The sequence below is a fragment of the Patiria miniata genome, unplaced genomic scaffold (assembly GCF_015706575.1).
Source record: "Patiria miniata isolate m_02_andy unplaced genomic scaffold, ASM1570657v1 HiC_scaffold_5, whole genome shotgun sequence".
Lineage (NCBI taxonomy): Eukaryota > Metazoa > Echinodermata > Asteroidea > Valvatida > Asterinidae > Patiria > Patiria miniata.
In genome coordinates this window covers 8,941,686-8,965,063 of record NW_024037072.1, presented here as the reverse complement: position 1 = coordinate 8,965,063, position 23,378 = coordinate 8,941,686, and the positions used below count along the sequence as shown (strand labels likewise).

Sequence of the window (23,378 nt, the reverse complement as noted above, 5' to 3'; positions counted from 1 at the left end):
GGGACAACAAAAGTATACTAAATTACTGTTGCTCGGAAGCATGTTATCGTTCACATAGTAAGACAGGAAAACTGGAAGAAAACACAAGACACGAACAGGGAGAGGACGGATCAAATTTCCATAATTGCCTGCTCCTGGGTCAATATGGGCAGGTTAAAAGTAAAACAAAATTAGTCAGGATTTTAAGCAGATGTCTTTAAGTTGGCAGAGAAATGTCAGAAGGGGACAGCTTACAGCAGCATCCCGGATGTGTGGTGGAATAGTTTCCCACATCCTCGGGAATCAGGTTGATGAAAGTGTTGTTTCTAATGGATTCTGACGCCGTGTAAGACCTTGAAAACAAACGAAGATACATGTAACAAATAGTTACGCATATGGGTTAGGGAGTGCCAGTTAAGCCACTGCAATCAACAGCAAAAGCATTGTGCAAGTTATTGTACAAAGCAGCTGTCCAGTGATGGATTATCTGAACAATACCTGTCACAAGTATTGTGAAATTGAATGGGGCCCTTCTTGAGAGTACATTGACTTGTATATATAGATTGCTTGGATTGATCTTTAGACTTCCCAAGAATTTGTAGCTGGTATATTGTTTTTGCTTCTGAAATACTGTCTTTTCTTAGCAGTTGGTAAAGTTCTACATATATGTTCATTATAGCAGCCTAAAATGGTCCTTGGGCTTTATAAGTGTCATTGGTCTCCATGTGCTATGAAAATTGTTTTTTACTGAAAGAATTAACAGACCAGAGACCACAAGAGCCATGGCTGATAAACACTTTATGTAAATTATTTGGGATTTTTGTCTCCTCACATTTCACAGAACAAGTGGTTGTTCCTAGCCCTGACCATTGGTGTTGTCATTTTAGCCATCGCTGCTGCACTGTCAACTCAACGATTCAAGTCAGAGAGCTAATGGAATACCCATCGCCAATATTCTGCAAATCATGAGCCCCTTCTTGTTTCCGGTGATGCAAGTAGAACAAAGAGAAACTGGCTGATATCTTCAACCCTTCAGATATTGATCTATTGGATTCAGTGGCCAACATTGAGGTGTGTATTCATCAACAATGATGTATAAGTTGTCTACTCATCACACATATCCCTGTTGAACAAGCACACACACCTTCAAGATGGCCAACATTGAGGTGTGTATTCATCAACATTAATGTACAAGTTGTCTACTCATCACACATATCCCTGTTGAACAAGCACACACACCTGCAAGATGGCCAACATTGAGGTGTGTATTCATCAACAATGATGTACAAGTTGTCTACTCATCACACATATCCCTGTTGAAAAAATGCACACACCTTCAAGATGGCCAACATTGAGGTGTGTATTCATCAACAATGATGTACAAGTTGTCTACTCATCACACATATCCCTGTTGAACAAACACACACACCTTCAAGATGGCCAACATTGAGGTGTGTATTCATCAACATTAATGTACAAGTTGTCTACTCATCACACGTATCCCTGTTGAACAAGCACACACACCTTCAAGATGGCCAACATCGAGGTGTGTATTCATCAACATTAATGTACAAGTTGTCTACTCATCACACATATCCCTGTTGAATAAATGCACATACCTTCAAGATGGCCAACATTGAGGTGTGTATTCATCAACATTAATGTACAAGTTGTCTACTCATCACACATATCACTGTTGAACAAACGCACACACCTTCAAGATGGCCAACATTGAGGTGTGTATTCATAACATTAATGTACAAGTTGTCTACTCATCACACATATCCCTGTTGAACAAACGCACACATCTTCAAGATAGTTGAAATGCAAATGAGATGCACATCCCTATGTGATATGTTTTCGTTTTGCTGAATGAACACTTGCCTTCTTGTGATCCGTGGTTGGGTTTATAATTCCGTAACTTGAAAAGTACATGAGTGATTTGAATGATTCTTGTACTAAAAGAAAGCTAATGAATTGGGCTTTCATATCCTAGATTTTAAAAGTAGCTTTTGGGTTTCGTTTTGTTTTACTCACCCTGTACGTGTACATGTAAATACCCACTTTTATAAAATTCCAATTTTAGTTGATGGTAATTCCTTGTCATTATCAGCAACTTCAGTTAGACCAAAATCCTTGAAGGCTTAAAGATTTTATGCAACTTTTTTGAGGAATATGTAGGCTCTCTATAAAACACTCTCTGGACATGTTGATAAAGATATACAATTACAAAAAATGTGTCTCAATTTACAGGTTGGTGCAAAAAGAAGGAAACCCACTTTTGACAGGAATTTCTAACCTATTTTACTTATTTGAACTGTTTTCTTATATAATGTAGTGAAGTATAGCTCTTCAAACATAGTTGGTGAAAACACATTTAAAAAAATCGCAAGAATAGTGTTTGTCAGCAAAAGCAGTGTTGTCCATGTGTAAGTCTAGTGTAGAGTTTTTTGTCTTTAAATCAAGCTCTGGAGCTCAGTCAAGCAGATGGAATAAAGCCGTCCGTGGACAAACAAGTTTGGCACATGAAATGTTTTAACTACCATATCTCAGAGACAAAATATGCATTTGCAATCATAATTATGTTTGTCACTTATTTTTAAAGATCCATATTTTAATACCATTAAATTGAAAGTTTGAAATATGCTCAACAAGTAGGTGAAAATTGTGTTTCGTTCTTTTTGCACCACCTTGTAAAATGTGTTGTTTAGATTTGGAGGAATGGGACATCCAGCTAGTTTGCGACAATACCCCACAAAAAAATCCTGAAAGACATATAGGTTTTCCCGGCCAATTTCCTAAAATGTTCATTTACTTCTGAAAATAGGTCCTTCATTTTCGACTGAATTTGAGAGTCGCTCCGAACACGCGTTTCATTTTCGCTACCAGAGCATTCAATTCCATTTCAGTTTAATCAATTAAATGATTGAGCAGCACCTTTCGTTTACATGTATGTCCATTCGGATTCGTTTACAAGACTTCTTTTTCGCTTTTAGAGGGCTATTTCAAACATTCATCATTCTATTTCACGTTTAGCTTAATGTCATCGGCATCAGATACAATTATGGGTTTCTTTTTCATTAACCGTCAATCAAATTAGATGTACCTGAAATCAATTTAGAAAAGATATGCTTGCGTAAATGAATGCACAGGTAACGTAATTGGCCGTCTGTTTCTCTAAACTGAATGCACGGACTACAAAAACAATTGAACTTTCGTTGAATTGAAATGGGATTCAAGACGTGTATTCAAATTCAGACGACAATTAATGACTGATTTTCAGAAGTGAATGGACATTTCAGGAAATTGGTCAGGAAAACCTATACTAAAACCTTATGCCTGACGAGGATTGAACCTTACATGTATGGACCAATTGCTTTTAGTTGAGGCTGTTTTTTATTATCACACTGAAGGTGCATTTCTTATTGAAAACAATCTGTCTTGAAATGTTTTCTAAGTGAACTGTGATTACATTCACATAAACCAGCTTATACATATTGTACAGGAATTAGGTTGTCTTGCGATCTTTTCAAAAAATGACCTGGGCAAATTATGAAGGACGTTTTGTGACTGTTTTGAAGTACAGTTCGTGATTCCAGAGATTTTGTTTGTTTTTTTGTTGCATAGAAAAAACACCTTACTTTGTCACTATGGTTTATTGTAATATTAATGTTTTGCTTGACAGTCTAAGCAGAGGCAGATACGTTTTATGGCTTTTCGGTGACTGTGGTGTTTGTGCTTTTAAAGTATTTTTGATGTACTTTTTGTATTACTGTAATTACTGTACTTTCCACAAATTGATGCACATATTTCTTCAATGCAAACAAAAATTGCTTGTATGTCTTGATAAACTGGAGTTGTGTTTTAACTCTTAAACTAAAAAGAAAACGTTTGCTCTACTTCACCCGCCAAAAAGCCTTCATATCTGCTGAGCAAACTCAAAACAATATATAATGCTCAGATATAAAATGAGCATCTGCCCATGCACTTTATGTTGAGGGTATTACATGGTTACCGCTCGATAGTCCGAAGGTTCGATTCTCCGAGGTTTTTTATGAATGGATTATCTAACTTTCTGACGAATGAACTGGGGGAGTATCGCATCAAATGTTCGGATGACCGAACCTTATTTCATTTCCTGACTAATGAGCCCCGGGTATAGGAGATGTGTGTTTTCAGACTGTCAAACTTTCGGAATAATGAACCTTCGGGCTATCGAACCTTCGGACTATCGAGCTGAACCCCCCCCCCCCCCCCCTCCAATTAGCATATCTGGCTGACTGGCCAAAATCAAATTAAAAAAGGGATACATGCAGGTATAAAAAAAAATTAACAAAATATCTTCCTTTGGATGGACCACAGTTCATCATCAGACACAGGCATGACAGGTGTCAAAATCTGGAAATAGGACTTTTTGCTCCAGTTCCTTGAATTAAAAATAAGATATCGAAATGATACTTTTTAGCAAATGGTAGATGCAATTCTGAAGGAATGTGTGCTATGTCTGAAGCCGCCATGTCGACGTTAATGGTTTTGTGTATAATTACAACACTGCAGCACTTGTGCCTTAAGTTGACACGTTTTGTAATTTTAAGTCGTGCATTTTTAACTGTTGTGTTGTTTACTTCTTGTATGCGTGTTAACTTCCTGTTAGCGTTAGGTCAGTTTATTCAGTTTATTCTTAAGCAACATTTAGTGCCTTTTTTGCATTGATTTTACCCTAGCAACACTGCAAACCTTTTGATTTAGCTCGTTTCATTAAAAACACAGCCGAATTAAGTTTGAGTTGGATGAAAGAAAATGTGCAATAGAAATTATGGAAATGCATTTTAATAGATATGGGTTCTTTCTTGAAAAATGTGGAATGAAATGACTGAAAAGCAGTCTTTTGGACAGGTTTGTTTAACTGCATTGCATTTCTAATGAATTGTGGAGTACTAAATAAATATGTATTTGTGATCATTATTTCTTTTTGCTCAATCATGTTTCTTTCTTGTGTGTTTTATAACCTCATACATGGGATTTTATCAGAATGAATGTCTTTCTGTGAAAACATGTATTTAAGAATGTTCCACTCGGTTCAAAACGCAAACCGCAAACTCCTTTTCCCCTTCAAAAACTACAAGAATTAGAAATCAAATAATTAAACATTAAGGTTTCAGATAAGAATAGTATGACGAGATGAACATGTATATAAACAACGGTAACAACAACTATGGCAGTTTATGTTGATAAGCACATTGCTAAATAGACCGGGAGCCGGGGGGGGGGTCAGCTTAGCTGGAAAGTTAACCAATTTTCATGCATATAGCAATGATCCACATGCATAACAATGTACGGAAATGGACGTCTGCCGGGCACACTGTGGTGGGTTTGGTCAGGAGGGCCATGAGAAAGGGGCCACAAAATTGAGCTAGATCAGCTGGTGAGTTAACCCTATGAAACCTAATGGAAAATGTTAAGTTAATTAGTCCGATCTTAAATTACTTGTAAGTTATATTTTTGTATTCTACAAGAGTCAGGGCACTTATAGAAACTGGTTTTACATTTTTCTATATAAATGCGTTGCTGCTCTATCAGCGAAAAGGAAACGGAGGGGGTTATGGCCACGCCCCCTCCTATACAGGTTTTTCATGTCTGGCGGGCACCTCCCACCGCTGAAAATGTCTGGCAGTGGCCATTCATGATACCTGAGACTAGGCCCAACATTTTCCAGTAGGTTTCACTGGGTTAACTCACCAGCTGATCTAGCTCAATTTGGGGCCCCTTTCTCATGGCCCTCCTGACCACACCCACCACAGTGTGCCCGGCAGACGTCCATTTCTTTGCATTGGTATGCATGTGGAACATTGCTGCATACATGAAAATTGGTTAACTTTCCAGCTAGGCTGACCCCCCCCCCCCCCCCCCCCCGGCTCCCGCTTTAAAAAAGACCTTCGAATTTAATTGCAATTTTCTCAGTTTGGCACACAGAATATGGTCTGGAAATAGTCTTTGTTTTTGTGGAGAAATATCCGATTGTTGGTTTCTTCTCAGTGACTCTGAAAGGTTTTCATGACTTGATGGTAGTTCGGTGGAGATAAGCTGTCAAAGTCATAGTCTGGAGCTGAGGAGAGAAAAACAGACGACGCAAAATGTTGACTTTTGTATTAAATCTTCCTTATTGATGGTTTTCAATAGCAGTGGGTTCTACCAATTCAGGGGTTTGCCCCGGTGTTTCTGGCAGTGGCTGCAATGTGCGCCGCAGCATCTTGTAAACCATTATAAGGTGCTACATAATGGGTCTCATATTTCTCATAAACTTTATTTACCTTTCTTTAATAATAGACATATTAGACCGGGAGCTAGGTTAAGTTTAATTAACAATTTGAGCACAAACGGTCTGGTGATACAAATCGATTGTCTGTCGGGGGGTAGTTCCGAAATGGCCATTCTTAAGTTGCCTAGGTCGGATGGGGGCCAGGGGACCATTGTCAAGTTTCCAAAATTTCGAGTTTAATTAACATTTCGCGCACAAGCGCCGTTTTTGGACTTAAGTGTTGAGATTGACCCCCTGATACCAAAAATGCTACTTAAGAACGGAAAAAAGTCGGATAAAGTTACTTCAGGCCAAAAAAAAAGGTCTCCAGTTTCTGGTATGCGCGCGCGTCGCCGTAGCCATGCAAAATGAAAAAGTTTTTTCAATGTAAGATGATGTCTCAAAACCGCCAGACTTACTGGTTTGACTGGATTCCTGCTGCTGCACAATTTTAACGTGTTTTTAGATTGGGTTATGTTCGAGAATAAGCTTTATGTGGCCTCTCTGGACTCCCATATATTTGCACTAAGTTTAGTCGGGCACCATTTGCAGTCATCAGCCGACATTTGAAGCAAAAAAATCAGGTAAAAAAAAAAAAGCCGCGTCGCCGCACCACTTTTTGGGCAAGCTCCATACCAGAAACCGGAGACTTTTTTTTTTGGCCTAAGAATGAGTAAAGATTGTATCTATATATCTATATACAAATGTATATACTGTATACAAAATATGTACACGTATATGTCCTGCCCAATCGTGGAGCTCCTTAGGCCCATTATTTTTGCCCAAACCGTGCCCAAGTTTGTGATAAGAGCATGAAATACGGCGTGCAGATCCAAAAACGGTCTGAGAATCATTTTAAGAGGTGGACCCACCTCGAAACCTGCCGATTTGGGGGCGGGCTGAGTTTTTTTAAAGGGGGTGAAAGGAATAAAAACTCAAAAGAAGTGTATTAAACATTCATTTTCCTTCTTTTTCCATGCCTTGAAATCAATTTGGACATGACATTAAACATTCTAGCATTTTAAAGTCATATTTTCCGCCCAATTTGTGGGCGTGGCCTTAATGTGAAAAGGGGTGGTGTATACGAGTGGTTTGATCCGATTGTGACAAATATTGTGCATTTTCGTGGCAAAACCATAAACATTGACAGGCCTGTTTGAACTTGAAATGGGCTTAACATAATAATGTTTACGAGAGGGATCCACTTTGGAATTTGCCCACTGTGGGGATGAGCTTTATTTGAAAAGGGGCGCACAAAATCCAGAAAAAAACTGTATTGTGCTGCAATCGGTGCTCTTTAGGTCTATATGCTTTCAAATAAGCGTAGCATATGAAATAAAAACATTTTAACGTTAAACCACTTTTACTGTCACTCATTTGGTGGGCGTGGCTTAAATTCTAGGCGATTTATGGAAGCACCTTGATTCAAACGATGCCCAAATCGTCATTTTGGTGGTAGAAAACACAAATTCTGTGTTCGTTAACTATAGTTTTACAATACAATGTAAAGAAAATATTAAAGGTAACAGGCTTTTCGCCCTCCCCCCCCCCTTTTTAAGCAACATGTAAAAGTATGGGGGATTAATATTCGATACATTTTTGTACTGCTCAAAGTGTTTTAATAGTGATCCGTCATTCAAATATTTCATATTAAAGGCTTCAAGCTAATATAACCAATGTGTACATCTTAATCAATTGTCAAGAATCAAGGAGCATCCTTAAATGCATGTAGGAACATTTGCGCTATATAAGACTCCTATATTATTATTGTTGTTGTTGTTGTTGTTGTTGTTTGGGTTGTTGTTGTTGTTGTTGTTGTTGGGGTTGTTGGGGGTTTTCGTAGTATATATGCAAACATTAGAATTGAGTTCTGCCCTTTACTAATTATTGTTTTTAATTGTAGTCAAGTCTAACATTAGACAAAGTTTAATAAAAATAGAGAACTAAAATGTTAAATTTGAGTAATAAAATGGGCAACTCACGTGAAGCTCTGAAAAGCCTTTTCGTTTCGTCTGGTTCCGATTCGTCCGAGGACTCCTTGGACGAACCGTCTGTGGTGATCGGTGCATGGACCGCTCTAGTACCGTGCAGTGCCACAGTGTCAGCAGGTACAGGTACAAAGGAATCGGCCGTGGGACGTGCCGGGGTAGCACCTCGGATAGGTACGGTGCCAACAATCACCGGAAACGTCTTCGTGAATTTACAGCCACTGCACTGAAAAAGGGTACGGGGCGTGTTCCTTTACAACAAAAATATTTCATATATTCTATGAGATGCTTCACGTCTTTACATCGGCCTTGATCAGGCAGTCATCAAGACTCAGTTGAGTCGATCTGAGTATAGTAAACGCTTTTACCGATCAAATCACGTTGTAAAACTTGTTATTTTCCAAAATCGTTCTGTTTTTTGGCTTCATCTCGGATTCCAGAATCATATGTTAATAATATGTTAATAATAATATATAATTTGAGATGTCTTAATTCTTTCTGGGTGTAGATTAGTCCATTGAATACGTTATGATATTCATGTTTACTCGGCATTAATTATGCGAGACCTCCACATCGTGACCACCATTAAAGGGCCACTATAGGTCCTAAAATCCCCGAAAATTTCATGTTTTGGATCGTTTACTTATCCTATTTCAAACATCTGGTTCAAAGAAAACCAACCTAATGGCTTACCGTTCCCGAGAAAAGACGAAAAACCTCCGTGGTTTACATCGGACACGATGGAGAACGAATACTATCGAGACGTCGGTAGCCGACAACTGTCGACTAATCAGAAACCTACGCGTCGTTTCTCGTGGGTTGCATAAAATGTGCATAATTTTATACCTTAATCCGAGGTTAGCGCGCCCGGTTGGGGTCACCTCACAGGAAATATTAGCGGATAGTATACTCATAACTATAGTAGGGCTGATTTTGCCTTTAATGACTTGTAAGCATGACATTTAGCACACAGTCAGAATATGTCTTAAGAAAGATATTTGACTATATGGCCATCGCAGATTTGTAGAATAACCAGCAATTTTCAAGATGTTCAAAATGACTGCCATTACTTGCCATTCAACATATATATTTTTTTCAAAGAACAAATCTACGATGGCCCTATAGACAAATATCTTTCTCGTGACATATTTTCAATGTGTGCCAAATGCCATTGACTTGTAGTATCATCAAAGTTACAATCCCTTCACCAGTCTGCCGTACTAGCGCTTTTGCGGTGAGAAATTGATATCAGAAGAACTTGATATCTATGTGTATCCCTATACATACCTTAACATAGTACTCGACATCGATCAGATCACACCCAGGCACACCGGAGGGCGGGCCCGATGTGGCCAGATGCAAGGGGCCCACCTTGAAATCTGTCACCCAGCCCCTGAGACATGTGACTGATTTACTGGCCCTGCAAAGGGAGTATTCCTTGGTGCGCGTGTGCTTTCCGCACGTGAAAATGATTCTCTGTGTTGGAGGGAAAAGAGGGCGTGTCGGTGCAAGAAGTCTATTGATATGGGTGTGGTAAAATCAAAATAATTTTGCTCTTCCTGCTCATGATACACAGGGCATTCAATAAAGCTCGGGTCTAAACACGAAAAAGCAGAAATAACGCGAACATTCTCTTGACGTTTGAAATATCACTTGCGGTATGAATGATTCGGTAATGCAATACCTGGACTAGAGTTGCATCGAAAAATATTTCTTCTTCGCCGTCCCGGTTGTCGATCTTCCCGACGACGTATATGACGTCATTGGTGACGTAACCACGCTTGGGCAGGCCGATGGTGATGACTCTCTCTACCATGGTTCCGCAGCCGCAGCAGTCGCTCTGAGAGATTCTGGTCTTTACTGGTGTCTGTAAGACATCAACAATCGTGTTCGTTACAGTTATCAAATGTTATTGTTTACATGTGACTTTTCCCTCAGGCTCCCAGTTTATTTTAATACTATAATATCTGGCGTATGGGTTGCGCAAGGAACTTGAAATGTTATAGTAAGTTATAGAAATGTAATTATTTAAAAACAAATGAGTGAATATTATCAGCACAGACGTCTCCAAAAAGCATGAGCTTGACGAGTGGATATAGAGACATCACTGTATGAAATTAACAAAGAATAATTACAATTACAAGGACAACGACATAGTAATACGAATAAAAATCTATAATAATACTGTTTACAACACTTACTCAGATTCGTGAAACGAGACAATCCACTGAAGATTCCTTTTGCGAAAACAATTAATGTTATGCCTCAAGCTCGGCTGAACAATCATATGGAATAATTTGCATGTACAGGAGAGAACCAGGACTTCTCTAACCTCATTCAAATCTGAACTACGTAAAACATTCAGTCAGTAATATTTCAGCATTTATGTTAGTACTTTTTGTCGCTACCTTCACTGATTATACAAATATAAATCTTTGCTGACTTACGGCGTTAACAAACTTGGCTGCCATAATAATAAGGATAATCAGTTGTTATACTTTCTCGTACGGGAACTCTGTGCTTTCAGATTGGGACTCAGGAATGCCACCAAACCTAAGTTTATTAGTTCAGAGTATCTTTCTGAGTATCTTATCTTGGCACCCAACTCTGACATCCCATCCATCGTGTTCTTACTTTTGATTATATTATCTTCGATGGATTTTGAGGCGACAAAGATGTTAAATTATAACGGAAGAAGAAATTTTAAACGTCATGTCATTGAAAAAAATCGCCGTCATTGATGCCGAAACTTCAAAACTAGTTACTGGTAAAGCTCAGGCTTCAAGTCGGGAAGAAAACGGTTCGAAAACGTCCCCAAATCTATGTATTTATCTCAATTTCTAGGAATCTCCTCAAGTTGTTATTTCACGAATAATTGATCACTCGCGTCATCTAGTATATTCGGAATTTTAGCTTAATCTGTCGTTGCATCTCCATCTCCATCTCCATTGGTTAAGTCAGCAAAATATCCTGCCGGATACATCAACGCTAACTCGCGCACTGCGTGTGGAAATAGACTACTAGTGGATATTACTGATATGTCCCTTGAATTCAGCTAGAGTTGCGCAGTTCCAGTGTTTAACAGTTGACACGAAGAATGAATCGTGGAAGGCCCTGGCTTTGTGACTGACTTGAATGAAGTTTGGTTGTTTCCCCTTGTATCTCTGGTATTAGGCTGAACATAGTTGTGAAGTGGAATGTCGACCAACCCATTTTTTATCTCGTAGGCTTAAAGCATATATAATTTCTGTTGATTTCTTCTGTTCTGTAGTGTGTCCCATCCCAAGTCATCCAGGAGTTTAGTAACAGTTCCCGTATCCCTTTGGTAATTTCCTGTGCAAAAATAGCTGCTTGACGTTGAACTCTTTCAAGTGAGTTAACGTTCTGCTTTGTTGAGGGGTCCCATGCGGATGAAGCATATTCTATATAAGAGTGGTCTCACTAATAAGCAGTTGCTTTCACTTCACTGTTACAGCTCCACAAATTCGTGAGGATAATTTCTGCACTCTTTGAGCTTTCTTGCATAATAATAATAATAATAATAAAAATAATAATAATTACACAGTTTTTATATAGCGCATCACACCAAGGTCTCGATGCGCTTCACAGGAAACAACAAGTAAAAGCAATTAATGGAACGGGTAAGTTTTAAGGAGTGTTTTAAATTCATTTTCGGCATTGACAGTTCTAATATGGTGTGGGAGAGAGTTCCAAAGCGATGGTGATGCATGCATGAAGGAACGATGTCCATAAGTCTTAGTGCGAGTGACCGGTGTACTGAGCAGCAATGTTGAGCTAGAACGGAGGGTGCGTTGTGGTTGGTATACTACAAACAAATCCGCAACAAGGTTAAAAACATGTCAAAATCTGCATACTGGCAACACGTCAATAACCTATTCACGGTAGCAGATAACAAGCGCAGGTTTTGGTGCTTTGTGAGGGATCAGAAAAAAATCTCAATGCCCCCCTGCCTTCCAGTCAGGTGACAAGCTCATCAATAGTCCTGCCGACATCAGCCATGCCTTCAACCAATTCTTCACCTCAGTCCACTCACCGCCTACACCGCCTCCGCAGTCTCCACCCCCTTGTTCTCTTCCCATACCTGAACTTCCCCCATTTTTGATACGCCTCGGATGGCTGCAGAAAACTCTGCTCAATCTCACCCCCCACAAAGCTCCGGGATATGATGGAATTTCACCAATTTACTACGAAAAACAGCATCTACTCTTTCCCCTCCACTGCTACGAATCATGAACTCTTCACTTGCAACTGGAACTCTCCCTTTGGACTGGAAACTTTCGCAGATTTCACCAGTGTTCAAGGCTGGTAAACGCACTGATATCGAAAACTACCGTCCTGTTGCATTAACCTCAGTCATTTGCAAAGTCTTGGAAAAGGCAGTGGCTGAACACATCAACGATCACATTTCTTCACTTTGCCTTGGCAACACCAAGCAGCATGGCTTCACTGCACAACGATCCTGTGTCACTCAACTTACCAATGCAATTCATGACTGGGCGACCATACTCGATAGACCACGACCTCCTCGCATTGACATCATTTTTCTTGACTTCAGCAAGGCCTTTGATGTCATGCCGCACGACATCCTGCTAAAAAAAACTTGCAAGCAATTACAACATCAGTGGACAAACCTGGGCATGGATCAAATCCTTCTTGATTGGCCGAAAGCAACGTGTCATGTATCGTGGTTGCTTTTCAGACTGGGCACCTGTCACATCTGGAGTCCCACAAGGAAGCGTCCTTGGCCCTTTGCTTTTTAACCAGTTCATCACTGACATTTCCCACAACCTGTCAACAAAATTCCTGCTGTTTGCCGACGACACACTTATTTACCAACCCATCCAGTCACCTGATGACGAGCATGCCCTTCAAACAGACCTCACTGAACTTGGCCGATGGAGTGAAATGAACGGCATGCAGCTCAACCTAAGGAAAACTAAGGTTCTCCACATGTCGCGAGCAAAGAAACAAATTGATCCCCCCCCCCCCACTTATATCCTCAACGACACTCCTGTAAGCATCACTTCAACCTACAAATACCTTGGACTCACCCTCAACAACACTCTGACCTGGTCTAATCACATCAATGCAGTCGTTTCCAAAGCCAATAGGACACTAGGGTTCATCTGGCAAGTAGCAGGAGGAACTTCAACACAGGCCCTTTCATCTCTTTATAAATCCCTCGTACTACCGGTGCTTGAATACGGAGTGCCTGCCTGGTCCCCTTACACTGCCGCTGACATCTGGGTCATTCTATAAATTTGGGGTCCAAAGTGTGACATTTTTCCCGTCCCTGTTACCTTGGTACTTTGTAATTTGCCATTCAAGCATCATTAAGAATGACTTCAAATGATTGTTTATTTGTTGGGTAGGTAGTTTGCTATTCATAATCACTCTTGGAGGATGACTGCATGAAGGAGTGCATCAGAATTATACAATCATAGATGTCAGATGTAACAGGGACGGGAAAAAAGTGGACCCCAAATTTATAGAATGACCCATCTGTAAATTGGAACGAGTCCAGGGGCGGGCCAGCAGGATGTGTCTGAAGGTTGCCAGGGGAACCGTAACATACGAGGACAGACTTCAAGCCCTGAACTGGATGTCTTTGGAGAACAGACGAGCCAAGCAGTCCATCACATATGTAGTGAAGTGTCTGTATGGACTTATTGACTGCCGTTCTGTTTGTAATAATATGACAGTAAACACTCGCCACCTAGATCATGTGATATTCAACCACCAGTATGCCAGAACTCTTGCCCTCAAGAACTCCATCACTCATTCATTTCCACGCATCTGGAGCAACCTTCCATCTCATATTAAAGACTCGGTTATACTTGACTCTTTAAGTTCATTCAAAAGAAGTCTGTCTGATCACTTCCAAGATCTCGGATAACTTTTCTATAGTGCTCACTTGGTATGTATATTTATGTGTAAATCTCTAGTTCCGCTTGTGTGCTTGTTTTTCAGCAGCATTTCATTTGTATGTTTTAGGGAGTGTTTGTTTGTTGGGTTGTTTTGGTTTGTTATTTGGGGGGTTTGTTGGGGGTGTATGTTTGTTTGTTTGTTTGTTTTTTCTTCGTTCATTTTCTTTTCATTTATATATTTTTATTTGCATTGTATTCTATTTATTTTCTGTGTAGACATTTCGAGCTTGGGTAGGCAGGCCTTAGGGCTACAGTGTTTAAGTACACTTTTGTTTACCCTGGCCGGTTTGAAATGTTATTTTGTTCTTGTTTTCCGTCCCTCTATCTCCTCTCCCCTGTCAAACTGTCCACCCTCCCTTCCCTCCCCCCCCCCCCCCCCCCCCTCCAACCCATTCCTACTCGCATCAGTCTTTAGTCTTGTCTGGTCATACTTTTCAATTTCTATTTTTTGTTTACTTTCTGATTTATATTTGCCTTGTAATTGTACTTTTGTTCATTTGTTGGCCGAATAAATAATAATAATAATAACTTGAATAAGTTCACGGAGGTATGCTGGTGCTGAGCCGTGGATGCATTTGCATTGACTCTTGAACATGAATGTTCCAGATGAGGCTATTAGATATATGAACACCAATGTATTTTTGAGAGGAGACGCTGTCCAAAACTTGATTGCAAAACTTGTACTCATGCTGAGGTGGGTTTCTCTTGCCTATACGGTCATGGTACAGAACTTGCTTGGATTAAAGTTCACACTGCAAAAACTGCAGTTTTAAATTTACACTGTTGGTATCTTTATCGGACCTTCTGGTGTTAAATTTTACTGGTGTTGTTCTATATAGATACTGAATGGTGTTAAATTAACACTACAGTTTTTGCAGTGCAAGTGTCTTGCCAGTTTTCTAGGAGTTTCAGGTCATTCTGCAAAATGCTGGTGTCCCCGCTGGTACTGGTAGGAATTGGGGCGTAAAGCAAGCAGTCATCTGCAAAAAACCTGGTGTGGGAGGTGATGTTGTTTGGCAGGTCGTTGATGTATAATAAAAACAAAAGTGGACCAGTGACAGTGCCCTGTGGTACACCAGATGTAACGGCTGCTGGCCGGGAGTGATGCTGGCCGGGAGTGATGTATGCATATGCCCATTATTTACGACTTGTTAGGTACGCCCCGTCAGGAAATCCTGAACCCATGTTGAGATCTCCCCACTTAATCCATAATATTGAAGTTTGGAGATAAGATGACGGTGCAAGACTTTGTCGAAGACCTTGCATGGTAAAATCAAGCACTGCATGCGACGTCAACCAAGTTGTTCTTGTTGAGTTCCATGCTAATGTCATGAATTGTAAGGATGAGTTGCGTTTCCGTTGACTTTTTTTAGCCCGGAATCCATGTTGAAAATCGGATAAAATATGCTGGTTCTCCAAACGTTTCATCGCATGGCTGTGTACAATTTGCTCCAAAGCCTTGCAAACCACTGAAGTGAGTGAAACAGGACGGTAGTTTGCTGCACAAGTACGGCTCCCTTCTTGAATATTGATGCAATATTTGCTTCCTTCCAATCTTGTGGTACTGGCTGCTTAGCTCCAAGTTTCAGAAACCAAGGTGGAATTCCGTCTGGACATGGTGCTTTGTTGGGCTTAAGCTGGCTGAGGAGCTTTTCAACTCCCTCTTTGGTGATGATGAGCTGACCAATCTGTTCGTACGGGCTAGCACCAAGTTTGGGAGGCTCCTTGGTAAACATATTCTGACACTGTTCATTCAAGATGTTCGCCTAATTCTCTGCAAACGCTTGTGATAAACCTTGAACTATCTCGAAGGTAAATTTCGACAAGGTTCTTTTGCCGACCAAATTACGTCACGTTCATTGTTTTTCAGGTTGGCATATTTTGGGGCAACAATGACGAAGCGCATAATTATTAGCATATTCACTAGCGTCACTCGGAGTGACTTCGCGTGGCTTTCGGTATCGACCAATGGAAACCGGCAAAAAGGGTGACATTTATTAATTAATAACTCGTGAAGGAGGCTATTCCTCAGAGTTTTACTGTACACTATAATGTATAGGAACCTTATTAATATTCGTGATGAGGCTTGAAAAGATTGACAAATATTTCAAACACTGGAGTACGTGTTACAACTTTTAAAAATGGACGTAGCCAGGTCTATTTTTCTAATTTCAACGAGCAATACTGAACATACTACAATGTATTATCGAAACGATTTTTAGCACATAGTTGCATCATTATAAGGGAAGCAAACCCTTAAAGTTGCATAAAGATACGGTCTTCCAATCGGGAGAAACCCATTTTCAAAGATTTTGCCCGCGAACATCCACATGTCTGCGTGAATGTTGTTTCATTCAAAGTAAAGTATTAGGCCTACGTATACATAACCTTTAGATATCGGCTTGATCGCAACCACATGGCTGAATCTTCCATCACTTTCTGCTTACTTTCCAGAAGTCATTGTCACCAGCCTGGATAGGGATTCCCTGAATGGTTCATGATTACTTTGTCCAGCTTGGCATGCAAGTCAGATGTAATTGACCGCATTCCTGTCGTAGATATAGATCCACTAATTGCTCCATCTTTTGCCTGGTCGGGACATGACCCTTGGCACGGAGACTGGTCACCTGACCCTCCTGGCGCGGCAGTGAGTGACTCCGCCGATGGCCGAGATTGGAGTTTTATTTTCCGTCTTCCTTGCAGACAGCAATCAAGGCATATGACGGACCCGAAGAAAACAGGCAGAATTCGTCATCACCGTCCTCTTGTATAACCCTACGCCAAACTGATAGAGCTAGTAATTGTTCGCCTTCTTTGTGAAACTTCGCTTTGCTGGAAAACGTCGTGGGTAGATAAGGTCCACTATTTTAGTCAAGATGGCTCTCTTCGTGGAACGGTACTACACAACACTCAGGGCCAAGTAAAAAATTGATGTCTGTCTAATTTTTCTGCAAAACAGGTGAAGGCCTAATGGCAAAAAATGCCCTGTGACGTGTACTTCCATTGACCGATGTCTGCCTAGATGCAATTCGCTATTTCCTCTAAGCAGGCTCGTAATCAGAGTTGGCGATTTTTAAAATCGGATTTATCCAGTTGATTTCAATGAGATTTTGTTTAATTTCAGTCAGATTTATTTTAATTTTATAACTTTCAAAATAGTGATATGTCGAAAAATGTGAATAAATCTCCCCATAGTGATGCACCCTTACACCCATCACTAAGGAGTTTACAGGTTCCTATAATACCCATCATCCACAAAACTCAATAAATTGATAAATTCTTTGGAGAAAAATGTATTGAATCAGTGATTTAAACAAATCACTTAATTTCATACACATGTAATCTACCTCATTGGTTCAATGGTACATTATTAATACTGAAGACACTTTATGACTCGATTGATACAGCTGAGATATGTTGTGTGAGGATATGAATGAAAAACGTGATTTATGGTATGTGTACATGGTAGCCTATACAAAAAATGAGTAAAGTTCTCCATGGGCATGTTTATTTCATTAAAATGCATCTAATTTCAAAATGACAGCACTGATCCTTATGAAACTTAAGTGTTTGATTGATGGTCCTTCCTACAAAGTGGAGAACAGAAATCAAGCCTTATAAATATATAAATCTCAATCTTCATTTTTATGAAGAAACAGGAATAAGACTATCAATTGGGACTTAAAAACACCTTTTGGATGGTTCAGGTAAATCCTACGCCAGCACAGTCGATTCACAATATTACTGTACGTAAACAGATCAAGGAATTATTAAAGCAAAAGTGAGCGTGCTGTCGTTAAAATTCAAGAGAATGTACAACATTTGCTTTTGCTTCAATTTAAAAAATAAATGGATTTGGAGGATTAGTATGTTATAGCAAATATTGTTAAAATGACTTGTTTCACGTTTTGGGCTTGTAGATGCTGGAAAAACCAAGAAAATATTTTCTTGTAATCTGGTTCCCTGACCCCACTTAAGATGAAACGGAGAATTTATAGATTTTGGGGGAATTGTAAGGTCAGAGAATCAGTCTAGCAGGCTTGTACCCCTTCACGCGTCAATTGCAAATAGTTTTTGCAATTTTTTTGCAGCAAAGAGTTTGCAAGCAGTTTTTGAAAAAAGCCAGTTTTCTCCAACGCTAGTCGGCCGACAAGCGATGGAAAAATACGATTTGTCTTGAAAATGTTAGCACACCAGGAGCCACGATTTTACAGATGCTTTAGACTGTCATTCCCTAAAAACAATCCAGTAAGGAATTTTGGGATAATTTGATCATTTCGTTTTGAGATGTTTGCAAATGTTGTATCTTCCCTTTAAACTCAGATCTTCACTTTAATCTAAACAATGATCTTGGGTAATTATGCAAAACCTACATGCAAGTTGAGTCGATACTGATGAAGTACATGTAGGGGTGTTTGAATGTGTTAACAACATCTTACACTCTGTAATAAGGTGGAATCAGATGCTTTAATTGATTAAAATGACCCTCAATGACCCTCAATCCATTAAGTTGGCCAAATGTAAGATTTTTACAAAACGTGATTTAAATCAGTGACTTTTTGTAAAAAAAAATAGTTCGATTTAAATAGCGATTTGAATCAGTGATTTAAATCAGCGTGATTTAAATCAGCCAACCCTGCTTGTTATTAAAGTGTTCCCGAGTCATAAAAAAATACACAGCAAAAATCGAGCTGTACATGCGAAGGCGAACCCGGAGTGCTGTGGAGTGCTGTGGCCTCGTGTTGCAGGTTGTGGGTTAAAGTCCAGCCTGGGGTCAAGGTGGATGTGCCCTTGGGCAAGGCTCAGTCACTCATCGCTTCTCTCCACACAGGAGTAAATGGGTACATGTGAGGGCAGAGATGGTTATTGTGATTGAATAAGCTTCCTTGCGCCTGACAGGCAGCATCGAGCCGTATACTCTTCATGGAGCTGAGATGGTACATGTATTTGGAATGTTTCATGGGCCCAATGAGCAGGGGGTAATAATGATGTAGCGCGTGCGCTTTATAAATACCCATTATTAGGGCCCCCCCCCAAAAAAAAAGTCGGTCTCTGGTCAGCGCGCGCGTCGATTTTAATCATGTATGTCAATCTTTTTTTTTCCCAAAATGTTCCGCGGTAGCTCCAACAGCGCCCTCTATTGCCGCACCTCCTCAATTTTGTTTACCAAAGAGCACCAAGGAATGGGAAATTGCACCAAGGCAAATGATCGAGAGCACCAAGGCAAATTATGGAGGACACCAATGTACATGAGGACACCAAGTAGCAAAATAGTACCCCACCTTGTCTGTACAATCCAAGCTTGAAGAAAAAAAAAAAGGCCAAAAAAAAAAAAAAGCCGCGTCCCCGCGTCAATTCCGGAACTTTGGTCTGGCCAGAGACCGATTTTTTTTTTTTTGGCCTTATTATTACCTCTATGCTGGGAATGATGTTAAGATCCACTTTGGGCCCCGTCATGATGAACGGCCTGGTCGTTTTTGTCTCCGTGTTTACGCGCATCCTCTTGACCGACACTGTAGCCGTAGCGGTGTACCGTATGTACCCATAGATGCCCTGGAAAGATTGTGGTAACAGGGGCTCGCTTGGGACGGGCAAGGCGAAGGGGTGGCTGGTCCGACCCGGAGGAATGCTTAGGTTGTCGATGTCGCGGTCGAACCGCCCTGGAATAAAACAGAACGAAAAGGCCTATTGCGAATGTTCTGTCCCGTTCACGAAATGTCACGGATCAACTCGCATCCAGCTCAAAAATCAAATTACAGACAGTGTTTCTTTGTTTATAAAAATGTATAATTTTGTTAATGACTGTCTGCTCACTGTATGCACAAAGCCAAGTTTCCCTGCTTATATGCCTTGACATTCCGTCTCATATCGGTAGTCGCATGCAACTTAGCAAACCTTAACTGCAAAACTGATAAGTCGTCCTTTAATTGGCCTATTATGAGTGTCCTATGGCCACACAATTTTAACGTCAGCAGAAGGAGAATTTGACCATTATATTGGGTATATTAAGTATTCGGGAAATGAGATAAACTACTGGCCTGTACCTGTTCCAAATAACACAATAGTCTTTTTGAGATAGTCCTCTCGCTGTGTGTGAAAGTCGGATTCTGTCGTGCCAGAAGTGCGGTTGTAGCTCGTATTCGTCCATTCGATTTTAGCCACGCCCTTAAACTGGATCCACACTCCTGCGGAAAGAATGCACTGAAATGTTAACATCTTGTCGGGCGGGGTGGCTGTGGGGTCATGGGCGTCGCGGAGGGAGTGAGAGGGTCCCCCCCCCCTCCAAAATCCAAAATAAGGGGGGGGAGGAGGGGGGGGGGACGAAGACGAGGTGGACGGATGACTCATATTTCATCATAAAGTTGCGAGAAAAAAATCTCTGACTGCGATTTCTGGCCTGAAAACAAGCACTCTGTCTGCGGCAACCTTGCTGTAGGGCGTCCCCAACGGGAGTTAATTGAGTTTTTGCTCCTTCCAACCCCACATTGACCCCTCCCCCCCCCCCCCCCCGTTCGCTCGAAATTGCTGTGATCGGACGACAGTCCATCGGCCCCATTCAGATTTTGGGCGCATTTGTTGCGGAACCGCCATTGGTGACCCCTCTTGAAACGCTGCCCCCCCCGCCCCCCCCCCCCCTGAAAAACCACTGTCGTGGAATATGAAGCGCATGCGCACACATTTGACAACGAACGATGGAAGGGAGCCATTTTGAAATTATAGGTTGCAGACCAGTATTGAAATAAACTTCCATATACCCCAATGGTAAATGCTCCCACTTCAGAAATTCGGGAAAAATACTCACAACTCTCCAAGGTGTTCGAGAAACACATCAAACTATATTCGCTCGTACCCCCTACCCTGCAAACAGGATGCTGGTAAAGGCTGACGTCATTTGAGCTCTCATTGGATAGATTTTGCGCGACCTGTGACGTAGAACGCGTCACACAAACTAGCTTCCGGTGCCCATCATGCGTAGCGCGCGCCTAGCTGCATGCGAAGGTCAATCTATACTTCCTTCACAAGATTCTGTGAAGCTCATCAGCCCTTACCAGCGCCCTGTTTGCAGGGCGGGGGTACGAGCGAAATCAAATTAATGCTTATTTCGTCATCTTTTCAATTTCGGGGGGTCAACTGATGACTTTTAGGAGAAATTTCCATCCGAAGATGATCACCCCTGAAAATAGTCCTGAAGGCCATCGCCATTTTGAAAAACGATGCCTGCACTCCATTCCAAAATAGAGCGCTTTAAGGGCCCCAATTTCATCCAAATTTAACGGAACTACAAGCTCAACTGCATGGCTTCCACCCATATTTTTTACAAACCCTCAAGTTCATGGCCCACAGCATGCTCAAATACTGAAGATTTTGAGGGCATGCAAATCGTGATTAATTTTGGCCGGCGTGGGCAATTTCGGACCGATTTACTGGTCTGCAACCATAGCGCCTATGGCGCAGCTATAGAATCTTTGCTGAAACCATGCACGTGGTTTGGTCAGGAAAAATCCTCGTCGAAATTTTCCATCGCGATGGTTCAAGGTGTAACACTAGCGTTTGCAACAACAGATTGAGCTGAAATTTGGGATATACTTAGATGATATATGTGTTCAGCTACTCGTGAAATTACAACTTGAGTAGATTCCTAGAAAGTGTGATCAATACATATATTTGGGGAAGTTATAATTTAACATTTCAATCATACTGGGCATAATATTCTTAGAAACATAACGTTCAAAAGGCCATTTTTTGGGGGGGTGCATGAATTTCACTGCTCTGTTATAGCGTCTAAGTACGTAATCGAATTAGCTTTGCTTGATAACCGGCCACGCTTCGCCTTCGCAACCATTATGGCTGTATGATGTGGCACTTGAGCGGCGATCGAAAAGATGAACATTGTTAGGGTGCTGCAAAATAAATGGATGGTATGGGTTGGGTGAAATTGGGCGTATATGAGATTTGTCGTGAAAAAGTATGATTGTCAAACATAGTTTTAGATTTGTGGCTTCTGGGAGGATATTTTTTGCTTTCACCTCCCGGGAAAAGAAATTTAATCCACATCAGATGCGTCAGATAGCTTTTGAATCTCAGAATCTCAGAAGGGTTTGTGACCAGACATCGCCGGCTCGCCGCTAGGATTCATTGAAGATGGAGGGTACAAAATACTACAGCATATAGTACTATCAGTCATATTGTACCATGAAGAACATGAAGCAGTGGGGATATACGCAAGGCGACCACCGCAAACGTTTATTTACAATAAAATGCTAAGCTGGCAACCTAACTTTGTCCATGAAAAAAACGGGATGGTGGTTGATTCCTCTTGTTCTAAAAATTCGCTTCGATTTAGGCACATTCCACCATGTGCTTCCGCCGTGCATCTCGTGCAGATTCCTTGAACTTTACATGTACCTTTGTGATATTGTTACAACGAAGAACACTAGAGAAATTGATCTTTAACTGAAGACAAATATAATGTGACTTTCTTTAATCGAGCGTCAATTCCTGTTTTGCCCCGTCGAGTATAGAACACAGCTATTCTGCTATTATCCACGCTGTTGTCCATGTACTTTTTTGTTTAAATCCAAAAACTACATCTTCATTTCATCCAGACGCTAGAGCCCCTGGATTCGACATTTAGGATTACTATGAGTACACAAATGATTCAAAGTCACTTCCATGAGGTCACAAAACTGGCACGAACCCGCAGTTACCTTTAACTCTCTGCAAGCCCAAGTCTCTGTCCCCGTCCACATCCAGAACAACCGCCCCCTTGATGACGCCACCGTGAGAAAATTCAGCAACATCATCCTCAAAAACGATATGTATTTGTCTCAAGATTCCCATGTTTTGGAACAACTTTTCCAACCTGCGTAACGGTTATGTACTGTTTATCATGATTACAGTGTTCTGGAGGCGACGTGCAGTTGTTAGACTTTTGTGCGGCCTGACCTGACCTTTAATTGGCATGGTGTTTCGAGTCTGATAACAAAAAATATTGGCGCTAATTCCAAAGGTTGAATGAGTTCGGAGCAATCACGGCTACTGAATGGATATTACCATCGCACCGGGTCAATCTCTGGTGAACAAACTGTGACAATTATTGTATCGCGAACATTTTAATCCGAATTAAAGTCACTTTATCAATGAATTAAAAAAGAGAAAAACACT

General features: G+C 40.8%; 2 protein-coding genes across 5 annotated transcripts in view; one reads left to right on the top strand and one right to left on the bottom strand.

Annotated features, from left to right (window-relative positions):
* Positions 1-4,946, top strand: part of LOC119741551 (peptidyl-prolyl cis-trans isomerase FKBP8-like) — a 28,358-nt gene extending 23,412 nt beyond the window's left edge. For all 4 annotated transcript variants that reach the window (XM_038217349.1, XM_038217351.1, XM_038217348.1 and 1 more), the window contains one exon: positions 821-4,946. In XM_038217349.1, coding sequence (XP_038073277.1) covers positions 821-913 — 93 coding nt within the window. In that variant the 3' untranslated portion in view covers positions 914-4,946. The remainder of the gene's footprint in view (positions 1-820) is intronic.
* Positions 4,947-6,011: 1,065 nt separating this feature from the next.
* LOC119740631 (arrestin domain-containing protein 3-like) lies at positions 6,012-23,091 on the bottom strand. Its single transcript, XM_038215998.1, has 7 exons — positions 22,922-23,091; positions 20,258-20,398; positions 19,626-19,873; positions 9,950-10,132; positions 9,553-9,741; positions 8,260-8,491; positions 6,012-6,085 (listed from the first exon to the last, which is right to left on the bottom strand). The coding sequence occupies exons 1-7, from the start codon at positions 23,052-23,054 to the stop codon at positions 6,012-6,014; spliced, it is 1,200 nt and encodes a 399-aa protein (XP_038071926.1). The 5' UTR covers positions 23,055-23,091.
* Between the last annotated feature and the right edge of the window lie 287 nt (positions 23,092-23,378).